We start from the raw sequence: 25,743 nt of genomic DNA on the forward strand, positions 1-25,743 counted from the left end.
CAATCACTGTTAGAAAAAGAACTAAGAAGCACAGCCATTAAGGAACTTAATAAAACGAATCAGGAGTGGACGTCGATTATTGTAGTGATGCTAATCAATTCTCAGGCTTGGTCCAGGTGATGACCTTTGTCTGCGAGGTAGTGTCAGACTCAAGCACAATGTCGGATTGTGAGGACAAGTGTAGCAGTGGTGAGATGGCACTGATGATGCTGCTGAAGAGGTGCGGATTGTTGTTCTCCTCTGCAGCGAGAATCTCCTTCAGTCGCACCTGCTCCACCCTCGACTGCTCACATATAGGACAAGCCGTCTTCATCACTGGTAGTCCAGCCTAATCGAAATAGTGTCAAAGTTTTCATATGCCCATTTAAATGGGTCTTCATCATAATGACATTTGTTCTCAAGTAAAGATGGCATTTTCCAATTTTATTTACGGGAGCCATAATGTACCATTCAAAGTGTACTTTTGATAATTAAATTCCGATTTTTGAGTTCAAATTCGTCAATGAAATAAAACGGTTTTAAGCATCAGAGTTACTCTAAAATTAAGTGAATGAAATCAGGACCGAGCTCTGAAATCAAATGTCTTTAAGCATACAGCTTGTGTCATCAACCTGGATAGGGTAACGGCCCTATTCCTGATAATCGGTCTTGTATGGTTCACTCAGTGGATAGCCGCATGTGCTAAAGTTTTGAAATCATTTCCAAATTGAAGTTAACCTTTAAGTCATATCGAATGGTTGCCTTAATTTAGTAGCGTGTGTCAATTCCAACTCATCTGAGCCTACCTAATTGTTAGAAAGAAATAGCATTTATGTTTACTGCTTTGACGGCAAGAAAATTAATCTACTATCTGTGAGCTATCACTAAAGAATGACAGCAGTTTCAGAAGACTTAGACTCCTTGAAGAACTTACGGTTTTGACAAATTCTGCTATAGTCTTCTCTCGGCAAAATGCGAGCGGACGTATTAAGCGTAGATTGAGATCTCTATAATAATTAACGAATTCCCCGTAATCAGTTATTTTGACTTTTTGATGTAAGGATGGACAAGTCAACGTATATAATGAGTCCTGGGTGTAAAATTAGGGCAAAATAAGATCAAAAAGCAGAAATGGAAACGCATTTCTGCCATTAATATGTTCTAATGCAGTTAAAATATTTTGATGAACTTTAGTTCGACAAATCTAAAGACCTCATATATTTCCTATTTTGGGGTACAAAAGAAAAATGAAACAAATCTTACTTTAGTTCAACATTTGCCTCCATTGTTTGAATGCTTCCATTGTTAAACACAGACGACAGAAAGCTGGAACGCAATGGAAACACACCATTTATCTGCATATTAATGGCTACCGTTTAAGCCATGAGGTGAGGAATGGATCTTATCGGCATACCTAGCTGCCATTTCATCGAGGTTTTGAGCGAGAGCAAGAACGGTGTATCCGTATCTCCTGGCGACGTTATAGATAACTTTCTGCTTTAAACTCGAGCAGAGATCCAGTGAGTGTGAGCAGTAGTGATTCATATCTAGAATTCGGCATTCATAAATCATTCGAGGGGTTCAAAGTTCTTTGCAAAAATGCAAATCATAGGCAAATCAAACCTGCCTAGAGATGAACCTAAGGTTCTATCACTGTAGCTGTTTTAAATTACTCTGAGGTTTCCAGCCACTAATCTGATTAAGAATGGCTGATAATTTAATACAAATCAGAGTTTATAGGATTTACACTATTCATAATCATCCCAAGTAAGTTTTCCAAATATGCATTCGTTTGCAATTCCAAAGGCGATTATTTAACTCACCTTGTTTTTCATAGTAATGTGTCACTCCTAGTGCCTTGAGATAATTAACCAAGGGGAGTAAATCATAGTTCTCATAAGCTAGGGCAACAACGACTGCTCCCATATCAAAGACGCCTTTGCCTCCAGGATCTGGATTTTCTCGTTGAAGTATTTCCTGGTAGGCATGCAAGCAGTGCAAAAGCGCCATAGAAGATTTACCACCAGAAAGGTGTACGAGAATCCTGTCGCCAGGATGGATCATGGAGAAGAGACGAAGCGCCTACCAAGAGAAGAGCCCAAATCTTTATCCCATTCAGCACTACAAAATATTTTGATTTCTTTGCTCATTAGAAAAGCCTCAAGGTTAACAACCTTACTTACTTTTGGTTTACCGACAGCGCATCAGTAATGGATAAGTTTATTCACCTGGAGCGATAAGATAGGTTCCCATAATTTGTGTTTGAATTTATCAAATAGGATAGTATGCTACGAAATGGGGAAGCCAAATCATCAGGCCGCTTTCCAATTTACTAGTGGCATCAACTAGGGAGCAGATTTTTCGATGGGACTCATTGATAAGGCACATTCACTGCACGCTATAATCCTGTGTGATGCTAAGATTTATACTTAAAAATGGATTAGATGTGCAGTGTCTCATGCGATAAGTGTCCGAGTTTTCGGAATCAAGAAATTTGCAAATAGTACGAAGTGCATTGTCAATTTTCAATTGTATGGCATTAATTGAACAACAGCTACCTACAGTACTGCATGCTGGGAATACTGCCACTTCGGAAATGACTAAGATATCATGCAGGTAATGATAATTGAGCTTGATAAGAGGAGACGAACTGTGACGATCTTTGTTCAAGTCCCATTTGATTAGCAAGTTGAAATGTACGTGGTCTGCATGCTTCACGCTATAGGAACATAAGCATTATCACGTCTTAAGAGTATTATTATGTTTGTTGGCCGATAAAAACAGACGCGGTAACAATTGGAAAGAATAGGCTGCTCCAAGCGGGCAATATTATGGCTTGTTTGCTTTCGCATAACTGCCCTTCTTACTTACTATACTTTTTAGCTTAATTGCATAACTGAAATGCAAACTAACACTAAATGTGTTAACTAAGCACAATTCATTCATTATCATGTAACCACTGATTATCTTAATTTTGGAGAAATTGAAACGACCTTAAGGTTTGGAGTAACTTGCGGCTGTCGTGTTAGTTCAAAAGCTGTTCATTTTACTACAACTCACCGACAGTGTGGCATGCTTCAATAATTCATGGCGTATAAAGTAATGCATTAGTTAGTTTTTACGCCAGTAATCTCAGTTATGGAGAACTAAGGTTTTATATATGGTATTGTAAAAAAGTAAGACTGACTGCATATTTCTTGTTTGGATGAAAATTGTGCTGATTTTAGCCTCTTCCAGAGCCCAAAAACTGGCACCACCGTGGGTTTTGTACAATCGACCGACGCATAACGAAATGGATGTCTCAGTTTTTAATTGGACCATAAGCCTATCAACCACAAATTCGCTAAATTTACAAAATTTCATATACTTAGCTGTAAACCTAACATGTACTCCTTAGAATCGAATCGTGATTCCACAAAACACGACGTAATAATAACACCAATAGACAATTTGAACTGGGCAACCAACTACATTTGAAAGGCATTTCAGGCGCTTTCATTTCTGTACATCGCTAGGAGTAAAATATTGCACAAAAAGTGGTGCCACCAAATACATCTCATTAAGTATAACCTCCACATTTGATCTTTATTCTAAGATTCATTGATGTCACGCAAAATGGTTTACTCTGCCTATACGAAGAGTGCGATTCGAATGACGCTTATGTGCTGAAGCGATTTGTTTTAATACTGCTTGTTCGAACACGAAGTTACTGGAGAGGGAAAAGGAAGTGTTGACAATGCCTTCCCTTATTAATTAGTCATTTTCATGATCCGTTTAATCTCAAAAAGGGGAGTTTCATTAAAGCAATGTTTTTTTGCCAGTGCATCATTCAAGAAGCTCACCCATTCAAGCCTTGACTGCGTGTAGGTAAGCTAAGACTGGAATCAAATGCGTGACATTAATGGAAGCGACTTGTTTATATCGCTACACCGTTACCTCGACCGATGTCCGTGTTTCTAGTAGCTAAATTAGTAAACAGCGGGGTACTAATATTACCTACAATTTGGGCTAGTAAAAATAAATGTTGTCGGTGTGGCATAAAGGATCACGAAGCCATGGCACACAGTTAAAAGTCTAACCAAATAAGAGATAAAAAACGTCTACGTTTCCGATAGACTGCCACGTTAAATAAACATCAATACATAAATTCAAAGCCAGACATCACCATCAGAACTCGAATAAAATATAACTAGTAATGACTATCTCGAAACATCCTTTCAAATTTTAGAAGGCGATTGCAAAACTTGATTAACAGACCAGATGAAAATAGTTTTGCAAAAAATTGGTCAGTCATACCACAAAAAGCCACTTTGTATAAATCCAGTCTTTCAAATGACCAAAAGTCCCTATTCTAACACTGCAATTCAATGAGCACGTGATAGCTCAATACTCAGGTTGGCACACGGTTTAGGCAGTTTTACTAACTCGATGATTAAGAACGTTCGACTGGTATTAATGGGCCAGAGAAATATCCTAAAATAGTACATATTCGTCTCCTTTGATATAGCAATACAATGTGACCTAATAAATCTGTTTATCCAATTAATTCTTTAAACCGGTGAAACTTTCATGCCTCGTTTACTTCGCGTGTCTTATGTACCGCTATTGGATGGAAATGCAGCCAGGAAAGTTAATAAAAAGGCTTATTATTCTAAACAGGAGGCAACATTCTGAGGCTTACGCAAATTTTTGGGAAATGGGCAAATAGTGCATTTTCAGATCATAGTAAATACCCCCAGCAAAAGACTCCCAAGCAAATTTGAATACCGAATTAAGTACTATTCATACTTTGCAAATTAAGTAGAAACTACACTGTGATAAAAATAAAGCACACAAATCCTAGCGGTTAGGGCAAATGGTTTTGTGCGAAAAAAAACAGCCTTGACATCGACAAAGGGTCTGTCGCGAATGCACAGCGGGTTAAGGATTAGTGTTAGAAATAAAGAACATCTGTGCAGCGAAGTGGTTAGTCAAATACTGTTAGCATATTTTTTAGCCAGGATCACAAAGCCCTTCTTTCTCTATCCGTACAGCGGCATATTAGCGGTGCCTACAAAGTGACCAATAAAGGTTACATTACTAAGTGCTCATAGGTAAGCAGCAATGCAATGGTACACCAGCGCAACCTGCTGCTGTTGCGCAAACCTTCATATGAAATACAGAGTTTAGATCTAGTAAAATGGTACCATGTTCGGCAAAGCAAGTGGGTATTGGGTTGGATAGCTTGACCGAAAGGGAACTTACAGTGATGGTATTAACGACCACGGACGTGGCTGAACAAATGCAAAAGCGTAACATCGGTGTGCATACAAGTATTCACATTACAATTATTTTGATACAGGGTGTTTAATCAACTTGGCAGCAAAATACACAGGGAGATCCATCGCTCAGATTATCTCGCATTCTATTGTGCAGGAAGAAGAGATAGCGTTTCTTGTATTTTTAATGAACTAAAGATCGTATGAAAGACATCGACCTTCTCAGTTTATTGCTTCTAACAGTGGAATTTAACAAACTAACATTGATTATTTTTTAGGCAATCGCTTAGTTTTGTGCAGATCATTTTGTTTAAGGCTCTGCCACCGTCTCTCTCATCAGCCTAGTGTAGTGTCCCTAGACCAGAATTATTCGTTTATTCTTAACCCCTCTGATTGAGAGAAAACTTTGGGTAAGTCGTCGACTAAATGCAACACATAAAACTTTAAAAAGTAGGGGAATATCAATTTGTTTTAGCCCTTTAGTTCCACATTTGCATGTTCACCGAGAGCTGCTGCGCTGCCAGCGAGCCGACGCTAAACTATAGAAGACACACTCCGCAAAATCACACTAGGAGTTATTTGCGTTTGATAATTAGGCTGTAGAAACAGTTGCACATACATGAAAGAATTGATTGGGTGAAATTAGAAGGCCACTTTTCTATTCTTTACTTACAACAGTACGTTTTCCTGAATTTTCTCTAACACAATTTCATTTCTGCAATAAATACTTATGATTTCATTATGCAAGGAAAAATGAAATATCGCAGATAATTTAACGCTGGCTCTGTAACTGTTTGAACGCTTTGCGTGTTTGGATTCGGAGAAACTGATTGACTCACACATTAAAATTTCTCAGTCGTAATTGCTCATTGCGTAATTTGGGTAATATTAATGAGCATGGGAATTTTATGTTTTATCTAATTAACTAAAAACAATCTTATTTTCACCCTTTAATATAACTTTTAAAAAAGGAACTGTGAGCGCAAATGTACCTGATTCCACTTATCACTGTAAAGCCTATATAACATGGACTCCTGTTCATTGTAAAGTGGAGAACGCCGGTAATTCTGAAAGGTGTCGGATTTATCACACTTTAACGTTCTTCGCAGTTTCAACAAATTAATGAAAAGCGGTGAGATGGCCCCCGAGAATGATGCAACGGAAAACAAAATTAGTCAATGAGAAATAAACGCAGATTCACGATTATTGAAGTCGTGAAATTAGTAAAGTTAAAATGAACTTTCTACTTGAAACTTGCTATACACCCTGTATTAGAATGAAGAGATTGTTTTTGGTTATGTTTTCGGGAGAATATAAGGAAATAGATCCGCTTTAAGCAATTGCTCAGCCCAAGGTGACCAAATGAAGTTAAGAAACTGTCGTTCGGTAAACACTAATTGATTATCCTCTTTTAAGCCTAATTATACCTTTTTCGGACGAAAATTTTGACACTTGCTAAAATCATTTTGTGACATTATTATATACACAAGGATCAAAACAAGTAAGTGCTCCTAGTCCAACATGGATTTATTGTATTGGCGAGTGTAGACTGAAAAGATTCAAAGTAAAGGCAATATAGCACTCGTATTAGGCGAGCCGATGAAGTCTTAAGTTAGGGGTCCCTTAACCAAATGGATGGAGGATGTAAATTAGCCTAGTACTAATAAGGCTACCTTTTCCTCCTTTAGTCCAGGAATTTCACCTTCAGATGAATTTGATGTGTCAGGATTCTGTAACAACACGGATTTTTTCAATACCAAGTAAATGAATTTGTACTCTGTTTGAATAACAAACCATCTAGCTATTATCTTACGATAGCCATGTTTATTTCAACTTCAGGGCAAATTTTCTAGTTTGATCGATCACCCGGAAGGTGAGTAAAAAGCGACAGTCATCAATCATTTTTGCAATTTTAACTGACAAATGTTCGTTCCATGTATTTGCAGGATTAGCGCACAATTGTGTAGTAAGGTTAAATTAAATTAAACCAGTGTATATGAAGCTTTGATGAGAGGCAATTCGATAATAATGAATCATTTGGCACGAGTGCCTCGCCTACCCTAATGGGATTAAATTGAATGTGTTGGTTCAATTAATAATTATTCTTAAGTGAAACAATCAACTGTGGGAATAAAAGTAAAAAGATTGGCTCCCTAATTCTGTCATCTTTTCTTTTTAATGAGTCAAAATAACACCAACAACATATCAGAGGGCCCGAAGGTTTGAGTATTGGAACAGACCAAGAAATTTCTGGTAAAACCGAGTAACCTCGATCCTACTGAAATAACATAATAATTCTATCGCAAGATCGCATGATTTGGATCAACTGACTTTAAAATTATCCTTGTCGACCCTACTGTCAAGCATCTGTGCATAAAACTTAAAAATTTGCTATCTTGCATTCAAATTGCATTTCAAAATATTGCTAATAAACAGCCTCACTTGTCATTAAAATTATTTTGGTATTTAAACATTGCTTCCTTACCGTTTGCAAGATTATTTAGATTCAAATCTATGATTATTGATCAAGAATGTTAACGTGATTAAAGAAATAAGTTACATTATTTGCTGAAATAATTTAAGCATAGTTTACCTAACCGACCACTTGTAAGTTATTTCTTTGTGAACGTTATCCAAAGTAATGCCTAAAACGTTTTCGGTGAATATAGTACCCAATGGTAATGAAACCTTTAGAAGAGACTGTAGATAATGCGTGCTAATGGAGAGCTCCTGGACCACTAACCTGAATTGTTGATCTCAGAAGTTGAGGGGGCGGTGAGTACCAGCCGGTCTCGCCATGCACATACCTGGCTGGTGAAGACGACTGCGTACGGTGGGGTCTAATAAGACCCCGAGGTAACTGAAAGGTGATGGGATACCTCTCACAAGCTCCCAATCGTCCGATGCGCGATGCACGTCCCCTGGCCCTACTATTGCGGTTTGGAGAGCCTCGTTTCTGTTTCCCATCCCGACGGACGCAAATCACATCTGTACCTGATTGCGACTCCATGCTGCTGTCTGAGGAGCTGGACGAGTTCACGAAGTGGTTGCCCTTGTGTGCATTGTTGGGATAGACACACTTTTCGTTCGTCACAGCGCTAGCCACTTTGGCGCTCGTGTACTTGCACAAACGCGAGAGTGACTCGTTATCACGTTTGGCCAGATCCGGACAGAAGCAGCGCTCGATGCAACCTGGATGCCAAGGACTACCCGTGTTGGGGTACTGTGGGACGGGCCGTGGAAGCCCTGATGAAGAAATGAAAGGTAGATAAGATGCAATAGTTTTGGATGGTTGGGCAATCAAAACTCTTAACATGAGTGTTTTGAAGCTGACCTCTCGCATCAGCAGCTGCCTCACTAGCCAGAAGGAACCACCGGAGATAGTTTGCCTTCGATCGCATCCAATAGCGATCTATCTTCTCATTGGTCACACTACATGTGGACTGACGTAGAACTGATTCCAATGACTGCTGCAATGATGCAGCCATTGAAAGACATTCCTGTGGGAAAAGTGTGTGCAGAAGCTTTGAACTTTTTAGGGAGCCTTAAAACACCTCGGCTACTTTATATTCGCCAGAATGCGTTCATCTGTACTTTGAATGCATAATTTTACGTGATATAATTTGATCCTGTGATGTGCCTTGGAAGCAGTGGGAAAGATCACGGGGGAATTCACGATTGTTAATTTGACTCAAACGATGACTTTGGCTAGAATATTTCCTCCCATTGGCATTTTTGAATATCAGCTCTTGATGATAAATCTGGTGTCTGGTTATTTAACAAGTTTTCGCCTCGTACTAACTGAATTATCATGGCTAAGTGATACTACTTTAACGGATGCTTAACTTGGAGAATTACCAAAAGATCTAATGATAGTTGAAATCTACCTAAAGTGCCCATACCATTTATTTCCTACAAGAGGTGATTACTTTCTGCAACAATGTTTTTATTTAAGCATAAATGTTCCCCAGCCAATATTGAGAAGACTTTTGATCTGCACAAGTCTTACATTCATCAGATCTAGTGAATTAGGGCAGAGAAATTCATGTAATTCAGATGTCACAATTTCGATGAAATGGGATCCTAACATCTCAAACTAGCTCAAATTACACATGTGTTTCATTTTCTAAAACGCTACTAGTAAAACGGACTTAATGATGGGCCAAACAGTTCATTAGAAGTGACGTATCTTTTCTTTGCACACAAACTGATTTTGTGCAAGGTCAATTATGAAAAGCCTACATGGAGGCAATTAATTGCGGTTGCTTTACAATTTTCGCAGTCACACAACTCATTAACGTGGGTTTCTCTGCTATGTCAGCATTCAGTTAATGATTTTGTGTTGCAGTTTCATTAAATTTAACCTCGTAATTCCGACTGTCTTGTCCTTTTATGAGAAGAAGAAGAAGAACGTTTCGTCACACCAAAGTCACACGCACCGTCAGTCATTTGAGCGTCGCATTCGTGAAAAGTCCCAACAATGTGCGCAAATTATTCGAGGTCAAATACCGCAAAAACACGAAAGCTGTGACTGAGACAGCAAATTTCGAGAATTCGCAGCGAACAGTCTTAAAGCTAACTTGTCGTAGCTGCGGAATACACACCCAATAATTCCAAATCTTGTAACATTCGTGCTTCATTCTAAAGGAACCCCTTAACCATCACTTCAAAGACCTTTAGTTAAATAATAAACTTAAACTTATTTGAATTTAGAATCGCTTACATTAAAAGATCAACAAATGAATTCCGAAATGCTTATAGTTGTTATTGTAAACTTTAAGACGTTTGTTTTAAGATGCCCAATTTGGTTTACCCAAATGAGTTTGTGCTTGCAGAGACAATCAGGCACACCTCAACGCAAAGAAAGATGTTAGGCTCCTATCAGACCTAGTTGATAACTTTAGTCACTGCATTAATCAAAGTGAAAAATGCTTCTCAGAACGTAACATTACATCTTGACTTCTGACTTAATAATGGAAATTTTATCGAAAGTACTTTATTAATTCACCGAAATTTACAAATTGTGAGCCTTCATGAAGTAAGATGTGGGCTTTAGGGCTAAGGTAGCTCAAATTTTCCTGCCAGCCCTCACTGTGAATTAGGTGGAAAACATTGCTTTTCCCATGCAACAGGTTCATTGGACAACGGACAAGCACAGCTCACTATTTCACAAACAGTGATGTGCGTTACTTTCCTATGCCATTTATTTGACATTGGTACTTTAATCACCTTAATATGATCTCAGCCAAAAAACAATGGTAGTTTTTTAAAAATTCTGTATATGCCGCATTTGAGGCATAATCTGATGCAGTTGTAGCTTGCACAAAGGAAAATGAGTTGTATTTCCAGATGAACATTTTCAAAGCCAAACTATAAAAGTGAACTTCAAAAAATTTATTTCTGTGCTCCTTCACTGTTAAAGCAGTTTTTGTTAAAACACCGTATTGAAACAAAATTTATGTACTTAAAGGAAATTTTATACCCGTCGTACATACCGTATCACAACTTATATTTCATGTCGTTGTCTAGATTACTTTAAGGTAACTCGAGCCACCGTAGCTCATCATAGCAATTTTACGAAAAATCTCAACCACCGCTCATCACCGCAAACCAGATGGGTCCGTATACAATAAAAACAAAAGTTTTTGAAGCAATTGATTACCCTAAGTGTCAGCGGAACCGGTCCAGCAGATTTTTGAGCGGGTTTCTTCCATCGCATCACACCGTGATCATAGGTAATATTCGAGAGATGTTTTCCCATGTCACTCCTCTTGTCGTTACAGTAGCGCCACTGGCCAGTCTTCTGATTGAGCTCGTAGAATGGCAGAAACGTCCAGGAGTATTTAGCAACGAATATAATAGACTCAATAATAAAATCAATTTCTTCATCTGGGTAGAAGAATGGTAGATTAATTCTCGTAAAACCCGGACTAAAACACAAATTATGTAGGTGTTACCTAGATGTTTTACATAACAACAGGCATTCAAATGCATCCGCATGAAAACCAGAAATTTTGATTAATTGTAAATCAAAAAGGTTTTTAGCGATGAAAAAAAACTTTGTAAGACTGTTAACGAACCGAAGGATTTTATGCTCGAAGATTTCCTCGTTGTCTCTAAATTAGAACAAGAGCCTTCCGTTAATTTATTGCTCCAATTATTAGTTTAACTTCAGGTAGGAATAGAGTAATCGTGACCTATTGTTATCAAACTGTTCTGTGCCGTGTACCACTTCGATTTCATCACTCTTGAGCCTGCCATTTAAAAAATGCATTAAATAATATCATGTTTCACCAAAAGATGCTTTAGTAATCTTCCGCAGCAGTTACATTAGAGAATTTAACGAGCTTTTAGTAATGAAAACGTACTTTGAAATAAGTGTATCTTCGTAACTTATTGCAAGTTCCTCATTTATGCCCAAAAGATCAAGCGCATAAGGGCCGGCACAAGCACATCCTGAACGTGATTGTATTCCAAATAGATCATTTAGCAAGGAGCAAATAAAGTCGTGATGAATGAAAAGGCAGTTGTCGTCCTTAATTTCTTCGCCTGATGGACCGTGCATTCTCTGCTTTGAGCTGTTAACTTTCACGAGACCTTCTCTTGTGTGCCGTACAAGAAATGAAAAAATTGCAATTCTCTTTGCCTTACTGCCTCCAAGTATTACGAGGTTTGGACACTGCGAAAATTTAGTCCATGCCAAACTACAAAAAATAATTATTTAATTGCTAGTAAATATCTAAAGTCACTCAATGCCATGATACATACCGAACGAGTTCTTCCTCTCTCTTCTGAATCAGTTTAGAACCAATAGCTTCCTTGAGCTGTATCACCATTCCGGCTCGGATTGATTCAATAATCGCTGGTGTGCCACCTTCTTCCCTCACTTCCACTTCCTGCAGCATAAAATTAATAAGCAGCAAGCAAAAATGGATGGATTACATAACACCGCTGCATAAACGCACCTTAAAATAAGAGGTGTGTTCTCGGCGAACAAAATTAACTGTTCCGCCCCCACTTTGGAATGGAAATTGTTCGCCGGCCTCAAATAATTTCTTTTTTGCAACTAATATACCTGGTGTCTGAGGCCCACCAACAAATTTATGTACAGAAAAAAAAATGGCGTCTTTATATGCATTTTCAGCACCATTTCTAAAAAGTTAGAAGAATTATCAATTAAGAAAAAAAAGGCTTATTTAAGCTTTTTTATACTAACTTTGGGGCAGGATTCATATTCATTTCTACATAAGGCGCAGCTGTAGCATAATCCCAAAATATAATCCCACCATAGCGGTGAACAAGTGAAGATGCTGCATTTGTATCCACCAATATGCCAGTAACATTTGAAGCTGCAGAAAGGCACACAAGCATTCGACAGCCAAGTTTTTTTGCCGTTTTGCTTTCAGCCTAAAATAATGTATAGTTAGTAACATATGAATTAGACTTGAAAATATACCTTAAGGGCCTCTTCCAGGTAAGTCATGGAGACTCCTCCATCAGTGTTTGTTTTAAGCCTAATAACTTTCTGTGCAAGGTGTCTCCAAGGGAGTAAATTTGAATGATGCTCAAAAGGGCCTACAAATACAATCTAAAATATTAACGATAATATGTTAACTAACCGGCGGCTCAGACAAGTTTATATTGTGAATCAGTTTGTGTATGGCACCTGTAGTCCCACTGCCAACAAATATTAGAGCGTCTGAGTCTGTTGCATTAACTGCGTCTTTAATAATAGCTCTAAAATAACCATTCTAAAATGAATATACTTTGCATCATTCCTAAAGCTTGTAGTTTGGCAGGACATTCCTGCTAGAAACGAGTGAACATTTGCATATTCTGGAAGAACTTCATTTGTTATAAATTCTTCAAAAAATTTAAGGCTTAATCCCGATGCCGTAAAATCACAGTATACAACTAAAAGTGAGGGATGGTTAAGAAATTTTACCTCTTCTGTCACCAAAAGGTCCCCGGATGAGCGCACTTGAACTCAGCAAATTTGATCTAATGTAGGAAAGCAATTTCCTTCCTCTTGGAACGCTTTTAGATCTACAGATTGAAAAAAGGTAAGCACCTCGTACCTATCCTTCGTCATTTAACCAATGTCTTTAACTGAATGTGTGCACAAGACGGCAAAACTGCCAGTCAAATTAGATCCGGTAAAGCTAAACACTTCAAGGTAAGATAGAATTTTAACCTAAATCCTACGTATCGTAAAATTGTAAAGCGTTTATAAATCCCCTTTCAACTTTAAAATACCAACATTTTTGAATTTTGCCTGGTTATTTGGTGGATAGGTAAGGGAGGTGAATATTTGCTTATTAAAATTACCTCTGAGGATTTAATGATTTATTAGTATAAACTTGCAACGTCAAATAGGCAGTGATATAAAGGTGCAAAAGTGACAACAAAATAATTGTTTAACTTTGTGGCGTTCATTACCAGCTGTGAAACGTCTTCGATATTTTTGCTCGCATAGATATAGCGTCTTGGTACCTAAGATGTAGTAAAGCAAATGAATAGCACCAAAAGTAATGACCAGTTTAACAAAAACATGTAACTAAACTCAGGAAGTAAAACTGCGTGTTCCATCTAAGCTTGAGCATAAAAATGTGCTTAAATAAATTAAGCAAGGACACAAATATATTTGCATTGCAAATTCTTAGAGTGTGGGCAAATGACCTCGGTAAGTACGAGTAATTATAGGTAGAGACGAACATCTTGAATTGTTTTAACTGCTAGCTGCATGGAATTGGAAATTTTGTAAGTGGAATCAGATGTCGCTGCTAGGGAATAAAGTCGAAATAATTGGTTACCTTGATAAGAAGTTAATATTGGTCAAGGTGTATCAGACGAATGCGTAACTTGGTGACTTTTTATGCTTCAGAGTTTTAGCTGTTGATCAGCATGCTGCTCACGAGCGTATCCTTCTGGAGCATTTCCTAAAGGCATGGAAACACGAAAATATATTCGATGCCACCGTGCCTCATTTTGGATTCTCAATTAGACAAAACGTCGCTGTTAAGTTACATTTGAGTGTATCAGATCGGATTATGAAGAGACTATTCAGAGATTTGAAGCATTTCGGTATAGAAGTAGAGATGACTAATCCTTCGGAGAATATGGTGCAAGTTACATCATTCCCCGTTGATATTTGCCATTCTTGGACCTTACCAGGCGCTTTCATATCACTTCTTTCGGATTTTTTCTCAAGCAGAGTCAAATTTCTACTTGGAGAGGTATCAAATCAGGGAGAAGGTCTGATGTATTTGGAGTGAGTTCGCCTAATCATAGTACAAATTTACTAAACTTACTCGTCATGTTGTAAAACGGTATAATAAAGTGCAATTAGCACTATGGTTTTTGGGGTCTATCTGAACACTGGGGGCAATTCAACCGATGACAGTTTAGTAGTTCTGTAGCAATTTCAAGTCTTTTTTTGTAGTATAGTATTATGTCATTTCATGTTGTTGGTAAAATTGTGCATGTCCTTGCAGTGAATGCCAAAAATCCAACGTGCATTTGATTTAAAAGTCTTGCTCAGACCCTATTATTTACTGACGTTTGCCTGCTTTGCATCTTTGTCTAGTGCGGCTGTAATACTCTTATTGCAAACAAAAGCCTGCAAGTCGGCTATTCAATTTGGTGACCAAATGGAAGTAAAAGAACAATACGAGTTATTGGACCAGTTATTTAATTGTTCACAACCATTTCACTGCGCACATGGGCGACCCTCCATGGCTACCCTCTTGAAAACATCAACTGGATTTTGATTGAACTTATCTGACCACCGTGTTTGAATTAACACCTTTTTGGCATTTGCCGCTATGTGTAGGTCTACCATATGGGGTTTTAATGTCCAATTTTCTATATTCTGAGATACATTCGAAAAGTAAGTATAGTTGCATGTAGTTACATGTTACACTATTGTTTTATTTATTGGGGAACGCTTTGTCTCTGTGCTTAGTTTGTTCAATACGGTGTTTGAAAAAGTCCAGTCCTTCTTTAATTTACACTTTTCTTGGATTAGAGTACGGTAGGCATGTCGCTAGTGGGACAGATGTCACAAGAAGTTGTGCAAAATGTCAAAAAAGGTGTAGCCAGTGCAATTTGTGCGAAATCAATGCAACTTGTGAATTGGGCATGCTCAAACTGCTGTTTGAAGAGCAAACATTGCTTCTCACATTTCTTCCTACAACATTTTAGGACCTCTGTTGGTGTAAGTAGGCTCTTTAGCACAAAGGGTATTTTGTCAAAACTACCATCTTTCTTTTAACGTAATCCGCGTTTGCCGCATTGATTCCCCATAAGCCACGCTAACACGCAGAACTCAGTATGAGCATACATAATAGTTGCGATGCTATAGATATAGCCTGAGGGTCGTGGTGTCAAATAGATACAAGCTACGAAGACTAAAGAGTCCAAATAGCTAAAAGCAAACTAGGGAAACCATCAAATCACTGCATTATATTATCCAAGCTTTAGGGGATTATACAGTGTAACCACAGGATTCATGGGTCTAGCAAGTATATCTTACTTTTTCCTCCTTAATCCTCCTCTCTCCGCGGTGCTGCGTTTGGTGCACATAATTTCGGTTTTTGTGAAAAGTTGGATGCACTCAGTACCAGGTCTGCATTCGCAGATTTTGATTAAAGTAGCCCTCGATAACTTAAAAGCTTTAGGAATCTCTACAGCATTTGATAATGTATGGGTATGTTGAAACTTTGTTATTAGTTTCAAAAACACATTAGTTAGGATTTATTCCCTTTTTGTGGACTAATACAGTGTGCCATTTTGTGCGTAAATAGCCCTTTGAATGGAGCAACATGACCAACCGGAACTTGAAAATTGAGACAGCAGTGTTCCCGTAACTTCAGTCAACTCTCCTTACAGTCAAATCTAACGTAAATTCTTGGACGCTTAGGATGGCCAATTTCTGGCCGTAAACAATCTGAGTAAGAAAGCTACCTGAGCCTTTCAAAATAATGTCTTGCATAATTCTTCCAATGAACGTACGAGGACCGGCTATTGCGTTTGACCAGAAGAAAGTAGACATAATGGGCGTATGCAGCTAGATTAAAAGAACGGGGAGCGACTTAATGTTGCCTCGATTACCGCAAATACAATAATAGGATTTTTCGTGACAAATTAAACGCTTGAAAAGTTTAGTGAACTAGCGTCGTCCCTTAGTTCTCATGGTGATATGGATTGTTTGCTTCAAATTGGCTTTTGTCAATTCATATTACCTAAGTATACGGATTAGATATTCAAATGATTAGTCTGATATGAGACGTTCACATCGAGTGCAATGGATATGGTTTAAAGGAATAAAGTAGAATCATTACAATGACTGGTCACAGGTGCTTATGGCATTCAGTACGAGATGCATCTATGCAAAACGTTGGTTTTAACTCCCGGTTTTGGTAAAAGCTCACTGTCTCGGCCACTGCACCTTTGTTTGGTGGCCTTGACTCTGGGCAATGCCAGTGACCCCAATCCCTACTGTATGTTAATCATACATTTCTGCCCGAGTGGTGTTTTCGTCTTCAGGGAAGGCTCGGGAGCTACATCTACTTAAAATGGAATGTCTCGGATTGATTAGGAAAAATCAGCTTAAGAACAGTTGATATCCAATAAATTCCATCAAATAGTTAGGCTATGATGAATAAAATTCATTCAAGATCCTTATGAGTAAATAACATTCAAATAACCAAACTTGCACATACCAATTGAAAGCCTCTGTGAGTATTAATTAGTCTCAAAATGATGCTGCCAATTTTAATAATCAGCAGTATTTCTGCCACTTTACTGTGCTGTTAGGTCCATTGACCACTCAACCAAAAAACTAAGGGAAAATTGCTTTTCCAATGTAGTATCTTGATAGTATATCACTTTGATAAGCTTATCAATTCTTCATTTTGGATTTGCGGGTATTTAGGGTCCGCCTTTGTACATAACCTCCAAACCTCGTTAATAGTTCCTAGCTCTTTTGCATGTCTGTATTACATATTCTGCCCCAGAACTTTCTTCTTTCGTTATCAAGGAAGTCTTGGATTACAATATTGTTTGGTTAACACTGTGTTCGGTTTCACAGACACTTAGGTTATAGCAGGTGGCACTTTCGCTAAACGGCAAAACAAGATGTTTACACTAGTAGCCCCTTAGTCCTTTTATACTTTAAAATATATTTTCTGCAATACTGCAGAATTCTTACGACTCCAGAGAAAACTCAAGATAGAAAAAGAGTCCAAATCAAGTTTGCGACTATGAGCTACTTTTGAAGAAGTTTTTGTGATAAAAGTTTAAATAATTAAGCACTTTCGTTGTCAAAAATGTTTGAGTCCATATTCGTGTTAAGCTTAATTACATTGCAGGTGTAGATAACTGAAAGGCTAGAAGTCAGTAATTTTAACACTTTTTGATTAACGAAATAAAAACTAGCGTATTATAAAATTTTGAAAATACAGAACTGGCCTTGGTGTAAGGGAGTTCATTTAATTATTTGTTTTAATGTATGTAGGCTGGCGTTAGCATTACGAAATCACTTGGGGTCAAATCATTTCGTTTAGTGGTCATTCGTTTTGCTCCTCCACCTGATAATGAAATTCGGGAACACACAGAGATTACTACTCATGATGGTTTTGGTTATTCTGTATTTTCTAGTCGAATTGGTTACTGGATACGTTGTTCATTCCCTAGCTTTGGTTGCGGATTCGTTCCATATGCTCTCAGATTTTATTGCGCTTTGTGTTGGAGTGGCCGCTTCTAGGATCGCCAAATGGCCTCGATCTTCAAAAAACACTTTTGGATGGCAGCGTGCAGAGGTGGTTGGCAGCCTTGTCAACACCATTGTTCTTGTTACTCTATGTTTTACCATATTCATCGATGCGATTGAGCGCTTCGTTGAGCACGAGCCGATAAAGGATCCTCAAATAATGGTGTATGTTGGGGTTGGTGGTCTTGTCATCAACATGCTTGGCCTACTTGTTATTGGAGGTCATTCGCACTCGCATGATACCCCTGCTCTTACGATGGATATCGAAGACGTACTTTATCGGTTTCGAATGCGTTTACTTCTTTTAATCTGCGAAAACGCTGTATACTAAAATCTTATTTGTTAGTTTAGGTAAATATTGAGGCCGGCATCAACGAACTCGAATACAACCTTGTTGAAAGTAAACCAGAAACAGGAGAGGCCGCGGAACCCATCCCAAACGGCAATCTGGGGTCTTACGAAGTAGTCGATTCTGAGTACGATCCTGGCAATGACGCAGACAAGATGCCCAAATACTGCTTCTGCTTCCGAAGGATGCGTAAACTGCGCCGGTCTTCTGAGAAGGATTTGGGGCATGAAAACTGTCACCTTGCACCCTGCTCCAACACTGCCATAAGGAAACCCCACAAAGAAGGTTCGCTTGATTAAGTTTGCAGTAGAAACGCGCGTATTTTTGTCGATTGCAAGTAACGATTTTAGGATCACGAATTGGTATTTTGATATATAGTTAAGTTTAATTTAATGAATTTTTACTCAGCTTTACCTTTTACATAAAGCTATCATTATTTCATATGCGACTGAGAATGTTTACCCTTGCTTTTGTTGTGTCATTGTCAAGTTGAAGGCTTGATAAAGTTGCCTTACCTGACTGATATTTGTTTTATTTGATTGCCAACACTGTTGCTATTCGTTTGTTTGCCTCCAGTATTGTAGCAGACTGTTTTTTAAGTTTCCAGAATTTCTGCCTTAATATTCAGACGATTTTTCATACCACTTAAAGTTATGCAATCCAACATAAAGTGTAACCTTTAATCTGTGGGTATTTGTCTAAATGGAGACTATCTTAACACAGCATGACGTCACATAGGACTAGCTCAAGAAGCATGTACTTCAGTAATGAGCTTACTACTATGTCTTTTTGATGCAGACTAGTTTTAATATGCTTATCGATCTTCGACCCAGGTGCCTTGCCTGGATTTTATGTGATTGAGAACTCGATCAAGGCTGTCCAGTCGTATATTTTTGTTCTTTGTAATGTTCATATTCATATAGCAGATACGAAGCGCGTCACTGGGAAACAAAAACGTGCGTTTTACTCTGCATTTGCTTCCGCTTTGTGTGTTTTGTATGCATTTACAGTTATGCACGCTCGCTTTTTAAATGCCATGGACAAATCATAGTTATTGGTTACATTTACTCCTTTCCTCACGAACAATTTTTCGAACTGCTACCTAATCCATAATTATGGAATCGGTTATTTTATATTCGGTCCTAAACATTGCCTGATGTGTTGCCTCGAGATTAGGGGATAGGTACATTTTCTTGGTTGCTTTTTCTTGGAGAAATTAGCTGCCGTTAAACGTATCACATTAACAAATTTGTCGATTTATTTCGTTCTTAAATCGGCTGCTTTAACTTTTGTTTAATTAGCTGTGATGAAGTTGTCGAAAATTTTATCTTGATCTTTTGAATTAATAATTTCATTTAAAATAGAATGTTTATTTTTCTCGACTGCACGCCAACTGCATGTCTTGCCTCTGTCAATTTCGTCATGCACCCGAATTTTGTTGTGTGCCATGGCTCGTCATATTGTTACCACTTACTTTTTTTCACCTCTTATGAACACTTTAACCCAGTACGTGTTTTTTCATACTCTAGGGCACTCCATGAATATGCGAGCCGTGTTCCTTCACGTCTTTGCCGACTTTCTCGGCTCAATCATCGTAGTGGTGAGCGCGCTGATTCTCTGGCAAGCGCCAGGTGATCCTACCAAACCGGAGAACAGATGGAAGCTCTTCATCGATCCGGCAATGAGGTGAGCTGAGTGTGCATCTCTGTCTCCGCACCACATTCGAATGTATTTCCGGCAAATTTCCCAAATCCTTATCAATTAAGCCTTAAAACCCCAAGTCGGTGCCGGGAGATGGCTGTTTTATGGTTGATAAAATCACATTTGCAACTTGTCCTACGAATGTTTAATTGCGTTTTTGCTAAACTACCTTTGTTACTACCTTTTGGATTCTCTTACTATTATAAATCGAATTAGTAGTAATAAGTCTTACTTTGGCAGTGGAATTTTCCTCAAACATTTCATGAAATTGTGCCAACCAATTAATGCGAGTACCAGGTTTTAATTCTGCAAAACGAACTTACATAATGCCATTAATCAGCATCAGCGAATGCTCATTTCTATCCTCTCGACAACCAGAACACTTATTGCACTATTTTTTGTTTATTTTAGCATAATCATGGTCATCATAATTCTGTATTCTACACTGCCGTTATGTAAGCTTTACATGCTTGATCCAGTATCATGGATATTAATACTCATGATTGATTCCTATTACGTGCATGAGGTGATGTTGGATTGCATTGTTTTTGAGTCACTAGTCGATTAATAGTATTCCAACCGAAAGGTCGTTTTCTAGGCACAAAAATGGTCCATGATTTTAATAGGGAGAAAAGTTGAGTGCATGATTATCCTTAATTTGGATGACTTTTTGGTGTCCACACCGTTTAAATGATTTTTTCGTCATACGAGGCCGTGCACATAGCATTATTTTTTTTGGATTCGGTGTTTTTCTTGCGAAACCTGAATAGGTGTTATTGGTGCTTTTCATGCACTTATTGTATGCGAAAGGAACCACACAAACGGGTGATCGATGCATCGAGCATTCAAAGCTAAATTCAAAATTAGATAAATCGTTTTCGTTTTAAGTGGACCAACTGTCAAAGCTCGTAAACTAACCCAATCACAGGGTTTATTTAGTCCTTGATCTTTTGAATTACCCCTCCATTCTGTTATTATTTATGGTGTGTCAGATCTCATCAATGGAAATTGTTGAGATCTGACTTTGTAAAACCTGATTTGCATTTCACTTAATTTTTCTAGCTTGAATTATTGTAAATTTTCTTCAATGGGCACATTTCTGTTCATAGTTGATCACTATCTTGAGTACAATTCGTGCAGGAATTGATTTGTGGGAAAAATCAGGCTGCATTATTTAGAATGTATCGTGCGGTTTCACTCAGTATTCCTTCAAAGCTATTGCTTGCACACGTACAGGCGTTGTCCATTGCATTCAGCGAGGGCTGACGTCAAAACGCACCAGCAGTTTTTGGGTATGGGTTCTTTCACATCGCTATGCCACTCACATAAATGCTTTTCCCATGTATGTGTATCAATGCTGCTTGTGGATGTGCGCATTCATCACGGTGTGTCTGAATCATTCCTTCTTTTTAATGCCAAGTTCATCTATCTGCCATGTAAGGGGAGCCAAATAATAGTAATAATTACATGCAACGGTGTGCTCTTTAATGTCTTTATGTAACCCATACTTAGCAGCAAAATTCGCCTCTGCAGGTCTTGCGAGATGCCTACTCCTATACCGGGACTGATAGAGTAGATAAAATGACACGGGTCACATTGAAACACCCTCATTTGTAATGCTCATTGATTCAATATTTCTCTTGCCTTCAAGTGTACAAAGCTGCACTCATTCTCCTTCAATCCGTTCCTAAGGAGATTTGTATTAGAAACCTGAAAAATCGACTCGAAAAGGTATGGTTTTTTGTACCGAATAATGTTTTTTTTATGGATTTCCTTGTATTACCAAAGTCTTTCTTACCTAGCTCTGTTCATCCATTCAAAATGCTATCTCAGAACAGAATCAGATCTTTTGCCATTTCGGTGCTTTTTGATTAATATAAATATACTTTATTCCATTTCAAACTGTGTCATTAAACGCCGACGTCCAAAATGACATCTCATGTCATTTGTTGACCTACGCCGTTGGCATACTTTCGCACCCTGGATCTCTAGAGGTCCGGTTGAGCTTTTAATCTTGCAATATAGACTCCATTTCTTATAATGTTTGTTACTGTGGTCGGCCTAAAGATCTGTGAAACATTACGCTATGTAGTTTTCACAACCGTCCAATTTGTTAGGTGTGTGATCGCGTGTGATACTGTACCAACTTCCTGCAGGATAGTAGTTTAAACAACATGGGGGCTTGTGCATGTTGATTCGCCGTATTCATAAACTATACACAAGCACACACATTGGACCCACTTACGTCAGGTTTTCGTATGCGGTGTGTGGACTCATGTGTCAATTGCACAGCCACCTTGTCATTGCCATGCGGTCAATTTAAGGTTTTGATGTCACGCACAACCACATTGTTCCAACTGCTTTGCATCTCTCAAACACCCTACGTTTTTTGCAATGTCTATTTTTTGAGTGGTCGGCTTGTCCACCGCTAACTACTTCATTGGCCTAATTTCTGTGTGATTGATTGAAAATCAACTTTTTTTCTTGCCTTATTTCTTCTATGAAACATATTTTGTTTAGCTCAAGCCTCATAATGCTATGCACCTTGAGCTAAAGTGATCTATTGTCTCGTGAAGATACCAACTAAAACGTGGAAGTGGCGTTCGAACTAATGGGCGTGTCGCAGCCTTGCACGGTGTGCTTACTCGATAATTTTTTCTGCGTTGTGCTAAATTTTGGTCTTACCTTCCACTAATGTACAACCAGAGGCAGCTATGTTCTCGGTTTATTTCTATCTAATTGTACTTTTAGTCACCTGCTTCAGCCTCCCTAATGTAATTGACAAGTGCTGATGATGAATTAATGATCTTTGTAAATTGGTACTGCCGTCTCACGTCTTAGGTCCCTTATATCTAGTAAGATGTGCAAGCGTTTTTCCCTGCACTGATGAGAAACCTCTGTTGGTAATTTCTCCGATTGTTCTTGCTGCTTCTCTTTCTCGTGTAATGTTTACTGTTTCTATGAGGTTTAAAAGTCGAATCTTCGTTCCACCATATCTCTGCCATCGCTAAAATTCTACAAGAAAAAAAAACAGTCCTGCGTTCGGTATGCTGGGAATCATGTGCTAGAATATAATCCTTTCGACCGCCTAAGAGTATTTTGACCCTGCCCAATGTTTTAACTTCCATATTTACTCGTGCTGCTGTTCTATCCATGGAAACATACTAACTGCTATCACCAGTAGCATCGAATGCTTATACGCCTGTTCGATCTTTCTAGATTTCCTGACCCTGTCAAACCTTTACTGCACTCATTCTAATCATTCGGCTCCGGATTACCACTATCGGCGTGTTTGTTCTCAACCCTTCATTGTAATGTACGAAACGCTTTAAACCACTCCGGATGCTGCAAGCTTGTTCTAGTATGGGGTGTTTTACTAAACTCACTTGATCCATCGCATTTAAAGTCGCATTTTGCGAGATGAATTATTCGTATGTCTTGCTCATGTCCAAAAACGCAGAATTTGCTTCATACGGGTTCGGTGAAGCGTTAAAAAGTGGCATTAATTTATAATTTTTTAGCACTTTGTATGCGCTAGTTATGAAGAGTTTTATCATTATCTTGACATCAGGCTACATATTTCCGTGTACTTTTTGTCTATTTTGTATGCAAGGGGGCAAAATTTAGTTAAACCCTCTCTACTATGACATATGCTAGTCATAGTACAATAACACGAAGTGTTTGAGGATGCTGCTTCATTAAATAAAATAATTTTCACCACTTTGCATTCACCTAAATCCTATTCTTTCTATTTCCTCATGGATTAGCTGCTCTGTGTGCGAGAATGACTTCCAAAGTTATCTTTATTTGTAGCATGCCAAAATTTCTACTCTTTCCTTTAACTCACATGTGGTGCATTCCCTGACTCGTTTTATTGGCCTATCTCCACTCCCCACAGTTAATGCTTCCTGCTATTTTGTCATAATCGCCTTTTTTACATTTCCCAGATCGATGGCATCGTTCGAGTGCATGATTTGCACGTTTGGAAGCTGCAAACCAACTGCATCATTGGAACTGTGCATCTCCGTGTCCGCAGTTTACGTAAGTGCATTCTCTAAAAAACGTCTTCTCTTTGATTTTGATAGCTGAAAAACAAACCTACAACGTCTGTGAGGCTTATTCATACGAAGGTGTCAGCGCTTATCAAAACTCCCTTGCGTTTTTAGATAAAGTTTTCATTCGTATTTACGTTAGCATGCCTCATTTGTTGTTCCTTAAATGGTACCAAAAAATTCTTTTCATTGCTTTTTCTACACACCTATGGTGAAATTGAATTCTAGCGATGACTATCCTAAAAGTGAAGTAAATACTGGAAAGAACGAACTTCAACAATCGTGATCTAGAAATCAAACTGGCATGTGTAGTTTCTGTAAAAAAAGTTAACTAACCCCAGAAAGCTCCCTAAAATGGTTTATGCATTCAAATATTCACGATTGCAATCTACAGGCACTTTCCAGCCTGACGAGCTTGCGAATTCCACTCCCATAAGACGCTGTGTTTCTGGAAACAAACAACCTAGCTTTAGTCATCTTTGCTTCTACCTCAGTTGTATTTCCCCACTGCCTACTTTGAGCGTGATTGTGCGATGTCAAGGGAGGGTAATAATCACTTGGGGAAATCGGAGGGGAACACCGGGGACGAGGAGGAGACAAAAACCCCCTTCCATGCTAAAGCACAAATCGTCTCACCCGCAAGTTCTGCATTGTGAGGCATGAGGCATTGGGTTGTCTTGTGACAGAGGGACTTTCGTCCGACCGATTTGCGAGTGATGGTTGTTCCTGAAGAAGACGAAGTTTTTCTCGCACACCTTTGGGTTGTGTCGTGTTGAGCAGATGGATCGCAACCTTCAAGAAGTGCGTGATTTTGTCTGGAGTTAACAACATGCACACACTCAAAGTGCGCATAGTCTTTTGGGAATGAGGTTGTGCCTGCCCAAGAATTGTAGAATAGTGGATGAATTGTTTGGGTGTTTGCTCAGCGTTTGAATAAAAGCTCTTTCTCGTCGAAAGGTGGTCAGTCCGCAAACGAAGCAAAAGTGGGGCGTCTTTATAATGCGTGAAGAAAGTGGAGACCGAATTGATAGTCCTTGGGGCTCGTTGTCTTCTATTAATGCGAGTTGGTGGAATCCATCCACTTAGTGCCTTCCACGGTCCTTCCAATTGATGTTGGTGTGAACAAATAGTTTCGTCACTCAAGTTTAACGTTGCCGAAAGTCGTTCCTGATACGCTAAACTCGCATTAATATAACTGACGTAAACACGTAGTTTTCTGTTATAGTTGAGGAAGGAGGGTCTTCCTGCTTGTGGTGCATCTCTCTTGGAGGAGTTTGTCACTAGAGTCAATCTGATTGATTTGAACTATTTTCAGATGGCATATTCTGCTACCGCACCTCCTCAAAGTGCTGTGCAACAAATTTTACGAGAAGCTTCTGCAGCTTTAGAACCGCGTCAAACCGAGTTCGTGAAGTAGACAAGCTGCAATCATGCCCATCAGCTTTGCCTGGCACTTTCGGGTATGCGAGTTAAAAATGGCAGGAACGTAGTCGAGAGCACAATAAAGAGTCCTGATAGACTGACGCAAAGCTGTGCCTAGTAGTGTATCTAGGCAATCCTAATAACGCGAGTGCCTACAAGTTGCAGCAAGTCATTGGATTGAGCTGTACCGTGAATTGTGCGAACTTTTTT

General features: G+C 38.6%; 3 protein-coding genes across 3 annotated transcripts in view; 2 read left to right on the plus strand and 1 right to left on the minus strand. All coding sequences in view use genetic code 11, as the record gives it.

The window, feature by feature from the left end:
- Positions 1 to 94: 94 nt before the first annotated feature.
- EGR_01627 (putative cysteine desulfurase) lies at positions 95 to 13,329 on the minus strand (the record flags this gene model as incomplete). Its single annotated transcript, XM_024490876.1, has 17 exons — positions 95 to 328; positions 914 to 986; positions 1,243 to 1,305; positions 1,394 to 1,526; positions 1,803 to 2,061; positions 7,981 to 8,483; positions 8,572 to 8,737; positions 10,900 to 11,167; positions 11,606 to 11,941; positions 12,006 to 12,133; positions 12,203 to 12,389; positions 12,454 to 12,644; positions 12,694 to 12,825; positions 12,857 to 12,974; positions 13,004 to 13,151; positions 13,183 to 13,283; positions 13,316 to 13,329. 17 exons carry the CDS (start codon positions 13,327 to 13,329, stop codon positions 95 to 97), a joined length of 3,054 nt encoding a protein of 1,017 aa, XP_024354741.1.
- Positions 13,330 to 14,011: 682 nt separating this feature from the next.
- Positions 14,012 to 15,007, plus strand: EGR_01628 (DNA mismatch repair protein mutL; the record flags this gene model as incomplete). The annotated part of the gene is made up of 3 exons (XM_024490877.1): positions 14,012 to 14,094; positions 14,122 to 14,508; positions 14,824 to 15,007. 3 exons carry the CDS (start codon positions 14,012 to 14,014, stop codon positions 15,005 to 15,007), a joined length of 654 nt encoding a protein of 217 aa, XP_024354742.1.
- A 2,826-nt stretch (positions 15,008 to 17,833) lies between these two features.
- EGR_01629 (Zinc transporter) overlaps positions 17,834 to 25,743 on the plus strand; it is a gene marked incomplete at both ends in the record, with an annotated part of 13,001 nt that continues 5,091 nt past the window's right edge. Inside the window, 6 exons of the mRNA XM_024490878.1 lie at positions 17,834 to 18,280; positions 18,361 to 18,643; positions 19,888 to 20,044; positions 20,471 to 20,514; positions 21,711 to 21,790; positions 24,007 to 24,100. Coding sequence (XP_024354743.1) covers positions 17,834 to 18,280; positions 18,361 to 18,643; positions 19,888 to 20,044; positions 20,471 to 20,514; positions 21,711 to 21,790; positions 24,007 to 24,100 — 1,105 coding nt within the window. The remainder of the gene's footprint in view (positions 18,281 to 18,360; positions 18,644 to 19,887; positions 20,045 to 20,470; positions 20,515 to 21,710; positions 21,791 to 24,006; positions 24,101 to 25,743) is intronic.

This window comes from Echinococcus granulosus (genome assembly GCF_000524195.1).
Source record: "Echinococcus granulosus chromosome Unknown EG_S00006, whole genome shotgun sequence".
Taxonomy (NCBI): domain Eukaryota; kingdom Metazoa; phylum Platyhelminthes; class Cestoda; order Cyclophyllidea; family Taeniidae; genus Echinococcus; species Echinococcus granulosus.